This window comes from Priapulus caudatus, unplaced genomic scaffold (genome assembly GCF_000485595.1).
Source record: "Priapulus caudatus unplaced genomic scaffold, Priapulus_caudatus-5.0.1 Scaffold298, whole genome shotgun sequence".
NCBI lineage: Eukaryota > Metazoa > Priapulida > Priapulimorpha > Priapulimorphida > Priapulidae > Priapulus > Priapulus caudatus.
In genome coordinates this window covers 39,613-48,179 of record NW_014577359.1, presented here as the reverse complement: position 1 = coordinate 48,179, position 8,567 = coordinate 39,613, and the positions used below count along the sequence as shown (strand labels likewise).

Sequence of the window (8,567 nt, the reverse complement as noted above, 5' to 3'; positions counted from 1 at the left end):
GAAAAAAAACGCTTTTTTTATGGAAATAAAAATCTGATGGATGCAATGCTCCATATAAAACCACGGAGTATCTTTCGTGTTCTTTTTCGTTTGCACCCATATTCTTTTAATACGTCACATTGGAGCATGTGTGTGTGTGTGTGCATGCGTGCGTGCATGCGTGCGCCTGTGCATGCGTGTGTGTGAACATCTTCACACATATATAAACTAGAGCACTCGGAGAGCGCAGACCTCCGCCAAGGCCGCTCAATTCTCTCACTGTGAAAATTTTATTAATTAATTGATCCGGATCGCCACAAATGTAATCAATTCTAATTACCCATTTCTGACCTATCCTGAAATTTAATTAATTAATTATTAATTAATTGGATCCGCGATCACCACCAAAATGTATCAATTCTAATTATACCCTTTCTACTTATCCGGGAAAATTTTATTAATTAATTAATTGGATCCGGATCACGACCAAAATCTAATCAATTCTAAGTTAGCCCATTTCTGACCTATCCTGAAAATTTTATGACAATCCGTCCATAACTTTTTCAGTTAGGCTGTACACAGACAAACCCACAAACCAACAAACACACCCCGAACAAACGCTGAAGGGGTCGTTGTCATATCAGGTACTACAGATATGTACCCGAGGTATGTATATGTATACACAAGTGTACCAGACCTGTATCTTCTCAGCATATATGTACCCTGTGTTTACATAAACGTACCTGCCCTGCGGGCAGCATATAAAACCACGCGATAAAGTACGAGAATGTCGTAAACCTTCAAAACAAGAGAACAAGCGCCATTTGTAAATGTTTGTTTTGGTTTATAACCGTTAGATAAGTAAGTTTTCTGATGTATTTCCATGAAAAACACATGTTTTACTCAATAATATAACATATAATATCACGATAATTGCAATTCTTTGAGCAAATGTGTTATTTTCATCTTAATCTTAAGTTATGAGAGGGTCTGGGCTGCCGAGTTTGGTTTAGTTAGGAAATGATAATACGATTTGCGTATCCGTATCGTTCCGCGTATACGGCAGTATTAACAGGTATCAGGATATGCCGTGTAGGGGCTTATATGCAATACGTTTTTGTTCTACTTTTTTGTTTATGTTCGTGGACCGATTAGTTTACAGCTGACCTCAGGGTTTTTGGTAGATAATTCGAGATTTTGGCTACAAGTCATGGAGGCTGACATCTTGCCAAATTCCAGCCTATCAGAAGGCGCTAAATTCTTCCTATGTTATACCGGTTTCCGGCTTTTACGACAATACCACGTGACTGAACGAGGCTTCCCGCCTGGGTACATTTATGGAGCGCAGCGGTACGGTTATGTAGAAACAACATTGGTCAGGTACACTTGTGTATACATATATGTACCTCGATCAGGTACATATCTGCAGTACCTGATACGACAACGACCCCATCTGCCGAACAAACACACGCTGGTAAAAACATAACCTCCTGCCAACCCCTTGGCGGAGGTAATAACCCTACAAAAATCAATATATGTACATACAATCACACGTAAATACACCCTGTACATGAAGACATACACACGTACACTTAAACACATAAATACACACATCTACACACACGCATCTTACGATACCAGTACAATTCAACACTAAATAAATAATAAACATTTTCCTGTAAGCGATACTAGTAATTTTACTGAACGTCTCGCTAAGCTCCATCTCTTACTCTGTGTGCGTCGGGGACTGCGACACCTCCTCAAGGTCCTCCTCCATCACCCGCGTCATGTAGGTGAGGGCTAGCAGACAGCGAGCGGCCGCGGTCGCGTCTCCCTCCCTCACTCCTGCGACGAACCCCTCTGCGCCACGACGCACGTGGTTCCACGACCACGGAACAAAACTCTTCGTCGTTCTGTGCAGCTGCTGTATCTTCATCAGCGTCTGTAACAAATAAGTGAGATCGGAAAGTCCAGCTGTGCTATGTAGGTCACAGAAAAAAGGGGTATAAAATGGCCGAGGCGCGCTTAGGAAAGAACTCGTGCGTTTTTAGTTTTTTGCGTTAACACAATCATTGCAAAATATCACAAACGGCCACAATCATATTTGTAAATGTTTATGTAAACAGAAACGCACCTGTGAATTGAAGTACGATGTTAATGAAGAGAATTATAGATCAGAAACCTAGAATAGTCCTATCCTACCCATGTTATAAAAGGGCTGTTTATACCCCCTCTTATCTGATGTCAATATGGCGGCGGGGACTTTCCGACATGGCTTATAGGGAGAACGTGACGCCTACGTGTGTGCATGCGCTCGCAGAGCTACAGCCTGCTGCTCCATACAATTCAGTAACAATAGAAACTCCCTTATCAATAATAGAATGACATCGAAATGGCATCAGCGGGTGAATTATGAATGGAGGGTTTATTATCACGCTAAGTATCCATAAGGACTTTAATAAACTTCATGCCAGCGAGAGAGACACTCCAAGTGCCTGCTAGCCCTACGTACCTGGCAAGCACAGCTAACAATAGCTGAGTAACTGCTAGCCCTACGTACCTGGTAAGCAATGCTAGCTATAGCTGAGTACCAGTTAGCCCTACTTACCTGGCAAGCACAGCTAACTATAGCTGAGTAACTGATAGCCCTACCTACCTGGTAAGCAATGATAGCTACAGCTGAGTACCTGCTAGCCCTACCTACCTGGTAAGCAATTCGATAGCGATAGCTGCAGTACCTTGCTAGCCCTAGCTACCTGGTAAGCAACTGATTAGCTACAGCTGCCGCTACTCTGGCTTATGCCCTACCTACCTGCGTAAGCTAATGATAACTACAGCTGATACCTGCTAGCCCTACCTTACCTGGTAAGCCACTGATAGCCTACAGCTGAGTACGTTGCTAGCCCTACCTATGGTTAAGCCACTGGCTAACTACAGCTGAGTACCTTGCTAGCCCTACTACCCTGGTAAGCACTTGATAACTATAGCTGTCGTACCTTGCTAGCCCTTACCTACCTGGTAAGCACTTGATAACTACAGCTGAGTTACCTGCCTAGCCCTACCTACCTGCCGTAAATCAAGATAGCTACAGCCTGGTACCTGTAGCCCTACCTACCTGGTAAGCCATGCATAAACTACAGCCTGAGTACCTGCTAGCCCTACCTAGCCTGGTAAGCACTGATGCTACAGGCTGAAGTTACCGGCTTAGCCCTACCTACCCTGGTAAGCATGATAGCTACAGCTTGCGGCGTACCTGCTAGCCCTACCTGACTGGTAAAGGCAATGATAACTACAGCCTGATACCCTGCTAGGCTCCTACCTACCTGGACGTAAGCAATGATAACTACAGCCGAGTACTTTGCTAGCCCTACCTACCTGGTAAGCACTGGATAGCCACAGCTTGAGTACCTGCTAGCCCTACCTACCTGGTAAGGCCACTGAATAGCTACAGTCTGCGTACTGCTATACTCCCTTCACCTACCTCGTAAGCATTGATCAACTACAGCTGAGTACCCTGCGTTTAGCCCTACCTACGCTGGTAAGCACTGAGTAGCTACAGCTGGCAGTACCTGGCATAGCCCTACCTTACCTTGCGTAAGCAATGATAGCTACAGCTGCTGCTTACCTGCTAGCCTACCTACCTGGGTAAGCAGCTGATAGTCTAGACAGCTGAGTACCTGCGTAGCCCTACCTACCTTGGTTAAGCACTGGATAGCTTACAGCTGAGTACCTGCTAGCCCTACCATACCTTGGTAAGCAATGATAACTACCAGGCTGAGTTACCTGCTAGCCTACCTACCTTGGTAAGCACTGATGCCTACAGCTGAGTACCTTGCTAGCCCTACCTACCTGGTAAGCAATGATAGCTATAGCTGAGTACCTGCTAGCCCTACCTACCTGGTAAGCAATGATAGCTACAGCTGAGTACCTGCTAGCCCTACCTACCTGGTAAGCAATGATAGCTACAGCTGAGTACCTGCTAGCTCTACCTACCTGGTAAGCACTGATAACTACAGAGCTCTGCTTACCAGAAAGCCGTACCTACATGGCAAGGGTTGGTAACTACAGCTGATTACCAGATAGCCCTACCTACCTGGTAAGCATTGGTAGCTAGCTTCAGGTCTTTCACAGACAGCAGTACGTCGGAGAGCAGGTAGATGATATATCTGCTCTGCGGCTTGCGCGCGGACGTCGTCAGCGAGCGGATCAGATCGACCGCCTCCGTGAGTCCGAACCCATCCTCCTGTGCCTCCTCCCTCATCGCCTCCACCATCGACGTGTGAGCACTGCTCAGCTTCTCGTACCTTCGCCGCCGCTGCCGATCCGAGCTCCTGAAGGGGGCGTCGGCGCGCCTCGCTGTTAGGGCAAGCGATTCAGCTGCTCGCTTGTCGGCGAAGGCGCCACCTGGCGGCTGAGGACAATAGTACGAGATCTTGTGGCACAGCGACGGCAGCGGCCGCGCGTTCGAATATCGCGCGCCTCCCATGCTCCTCAGCTTCTTGCCGCATGGCGTCGGCATGGCAACGTCAGCTCGGCAGTCGCGTGCCTTCGCGTATGTCTGCGTCGAGGCTTCGCACGGCTTCGTGGGAGTGAAACTCGTACTGTGGGGCGAGCGGAGGTAGACGGACGCGTAACCACGCAGCTGCGATGACATGTCCTCCAACACAACGTGAGGTCGCATCGATGCTGGCGCCACCTCTGGGGAGGACTTCTGTTCGGTCACAGCACTAGAGGCGTTCCAGCCCTCGGGGCGGCCCGGCTGGGAATCACATCCCATAATACTCGGACCGCTGAATGTAGCCGAGATGCTGGATTCACATTTGTTGCTCCTTACACAAGTCACCGATTCGTTCGAGCATGTCAGCAAGGGTTTGGGAGGAGGCAAAACACTGCTAGAGTCACGTACGTTGAGACAAGACTCACCGAGAATAAATTCAAACAGATTTCTTCCCGTGGATGATGTTGTCTTTGGTGGCAAAGTGTGGCCTGTGTTTGCTGGTGAGGTATGTGTCTGTGTCTTGGGTTGTGAGGTATGTGTCTGTGTCTTGTGTTGTGAGGGGGGTGTCAGAGTAGCAGCAGTGAGAGTTGCTAGTGTCTTTGTTAGTGAGATATTTGTCTCTGTCTCAGGTTGTGAGGTATGTGTCTGTGTCTTAGGTTGTGAGGTATGTGTCTGTGTCTTGGGTTGTGAGGTACGTGTCAGTGTAGCAGGAGTGAGAGGGGCTAGTGTCTTTGTTAGTGAGATATTTGTCCGAGTCTTAGGTTGTAAGGTATGTGTCAGTGTAGCAGGGGTGAGAGGTGTTAGTGTCTTTGTTGGCAAGGTAAGGCAAGGCCGTGTATCAGCAGCTGTGAAGGGAGCTGCGGATTCACGCCTGCTGTAGGCCTCCTCTATGCTTGGCGAGCACACACGAGCAATATGACGCTCGCTGGGAGCCGGCAGCGTGCTTTTTCCGTGCTTGCGTTTCCTCGGTGGCGACGCAGGTCTCGCTAACAACACGTCGCGTGACCGTGGGCTCTCAGCCTCCTGTCCCGTGGCGCTGCGCTTGGGGCGAGCAGGACACACGGCTTTACTCTCACTGATGCTCCTAGCATCTGCTTCTCTTCTAGCAACCGTGTCTCTGCCAGCGTGCTTCTCTCTCGCAGCATCTGCCTCCATTGCGACACCCCTCTTCCTCGGAGCAACTTTTGCTGCAGCCACGTGGTCACAGACCTCACTGCTTCTATTTTCAGAGGTGGTAGCTTTAGCTGGGCTAGCAGCCGGTATTGCACGTATACGTATATTATAAGGACGGCTGGGCATCCCTTGCAGCTCTCTTGCTCCCTCCTTCTGCTTCCCTACATCCAACCTTGCAGCCTTAGACCCTACGTTTGCTTCACCAAAACTTGACAAGCAGAAATTAGTAGAAGAAGCTGAGGCTATCAGATTCATCGGTTTCCCTTGTGCAGCAGCAGCAGTAGCAGCAGTAGTCTTGTGTAGACTGCTTGGCGACTTATTGACTGATCGCATGTGAGCAGCAGTAGCAGCAGTAGCGACCAACCATGGCAACTGTTTCCCAGCAGCAGCGGGGTTGACACAGCGGTGACCGGGGACGATTGTCACACGGCTGCCTATTGATTTCTGAGCAGTCTGTGAGCTGGTTAACGGCGATACGCTAGTGGTGCTAAGGTGACTGTGTGACAGACTACAGCTCGTGCTAGGGTGACTGACTGAGGGATGTGAAGCCGGGCTCAGTTGTGGAGACTGCACGGGCGCTCGGACGCGCGGCGTGGTAGGTGCACTCACGCGGACGCACGGGATACACACAGCGCCTGACACATCATCCCCACAGTCACGACGACACCGGCTACTCGCTCCCTGCTCACGCTTCACCGATGCTTCGCTCTTGTCACCTGTCACGTGCTTGCTGTGTTTGACACTATTAGAATGATGTTTTGACACACTTGCACCTGCATATGCAGGTTTAGTGTCACCTGTCACATGCTTGGTGCCTCTGACACTAGTAGTACGATGCTTATATACACCTGTACCTCCATACACCATTTTTGTGTCACCTGTCATACTCTTGGTGTCTTTGGTACTATTACTATTCGAACGATGTTGTGACACGCTTGTGCCTGCATGTACAGTTTTAGTGTCACCTGCCACATGCTTGGTGTCTTTGACTTTATTAGAACTATGCTTTGACACATTCTTAGTATCACCTGTCACGTGTTTGCTATGTTTGACACTATTAGAACTAAGCTTTGGCACAGTTTTCGTGATACCTGTCATGTGCTTCCTGTATTTGCCACTGTCAGAGCCTTGCTTTGACACCGTTGTTATTTCTTGAACAGCCCTAGTGTCATCTGTCACACGTTTGGAGTTTTTGACATTATTAGATATATGTTTTGGCACTGATGTTACTGCCTGAATAATATTCGTATCACGTGTCAAATCCTTGCTGTCCTCGATACGATTAGAATGACGTCTAGACACACTTGCGCCCGTTTGTACAGTCCTAGTGCCACCTGCCTCATGTTTGATGTGTTTAACATTACTAGAACGATGCTTTGACATAGATGTTGCTGCCTGGATAAAACCAGTGCCACTTGTCGGAGACTTGGTAGGTTTTTTGGTCTGGGAAGCTTTATTTAGTGTGTACGTTTGTGCTATCACACACTTGGTGGGCTTGGCACTGTCGTCACCCTTACTTGGTGTGCCATCTCCATCATGCACAGCTAGTGTAACTTTTGTATCAGATGCATGTGAATCACACACCGAAACATGATGAGAAACGCTCCCTGCTTTCTCTCTAACAGCTACGCCAACAAGATCACAAACAGAGGTTTTTCTCTGTGTATTGCTCGCTAGCCTCCTTCCTTCTTTACTTCCTCCTCCTCCCCCTGCTCCTCGTTCTCCTCCCCCTTCTGCTCCTCCTATACCATCTTCATCTCTGTTTTTCTGGTTGTTCTGCCACTGTTTCTCATGGACTGCTGATCGGCCGGGGTTTTGTGTTTTATTCGGTGACAACTGCAATCGGGTTTGCATAGGTGTCCCTACAGCAACGCCGTCATTCACCGGCAACTGTCTGACACTAGTACCTCCTGAGAACGCAGGCTCTACGACATAGCAGTCAAAATCAAAATCTTGCATCACCGCTGTGGGGCCGGTTCTGACAGCGTTTACTAGGAGCTCGCCTTCCACGACGAAACAGTCTGAAGAGGAATCCGAATCCGATATCTCACACGGCTCCACACTTGTACATCCAGTCGTGGCCCCATCACCAGCGGCACCACCTAGCCCCGACTTTTCGTAACCTAGATCGCTGGCCGTGCCCTCGTTGCATGAGTCCGATATCACAATGGGAGCAGAGGTCGTGACTTCGCACGCCGTCTGTGGGATGAGGCTTTCACACGTAGACTTGTGAGGTAGCTGCGTCACATTGTTTCGCAGAGCTTCCTGGGCTGCTATACGTTCCCTGCGCAAGCGCTGCCTCTTGTTAATTTTCCGTGCCCGCTGTCGTCGTCGCTTTTTAGCACGCAATGCTTCTTTGTCCTGCTCCACCAGGGGGGGTTGCTGCTTATCAATGCAGCCATCAGCTCGGTGGTTGCCATCTCCCTTCTGCTGCTGCTGCTGCTGCTCCCGCTGCTGCTGCTGCTGCTGCTGCTGCTGCTGCTGCTGCTGCTGCTGCTGCTGCTGCTGCTGCTGCTGCTGCTGCTTTGCTGCTGCTGCTGCTGCTGCTGCTGCTGCTGCTGCTGCTGCTGCTGCTGCTGCTGCTGCTGCTGCTGCTGCTGCTGCTGCTGCTCATGACCCTTCCAATATTCTACACGGCTCACGCTCGCACTCACGCTGTTAACATCCATCGTCGTGGCAAACACACCCATGACATCTGCACGCTTGACGCCCATCACCATGGCGATCGGTCGGTTGTGAAACCTGGGAGGTTTAAACACACTCCCGTTTTTCGCCTTGAAGTATCCAAACTTGCCGTCTCTCCTAAGTGCCTCCGTGATTCCGTAGACGGGGGGAGGGAAAACACGGATCTGCCTCCTATTTCCACACCAGGGAGGAGGGAAATCATGGATCTGCCTCCTATTATCACTCCAGGAAG

General features: G+C 49.3%; 1 protein-coding gene across 1 annotated transcript; it reads right to left on the bottom strand.

The window, feature by feature from the left end:
- Positions 1-1,694: 1,694 nt before the first annotated feature.
- On the bottom strand, positions 1,695-8,149 carry LOC106808719 (mucin-12-like). The gene is made up of 2 exons (XM_014811548.1): positions 4,073-8,149; positions 1,695-1,921 (listed from the first exon to the last, which is right to left on the bottom strand). The coding sequence occupies exons 1-2, from the start codon at positions 7,607-7,609 to the stop codon at positions 1,706-1,708; spliced, it is 3,753 nt and encodes a 1,250-aa protein (XP_014667034.1). The 5' UTR covers positions 7,610-8,149; the 3' UTR covers positions 1,695-1,705.
- Positions 8,150-8,567: the final 418 nt, after the last annotated feature.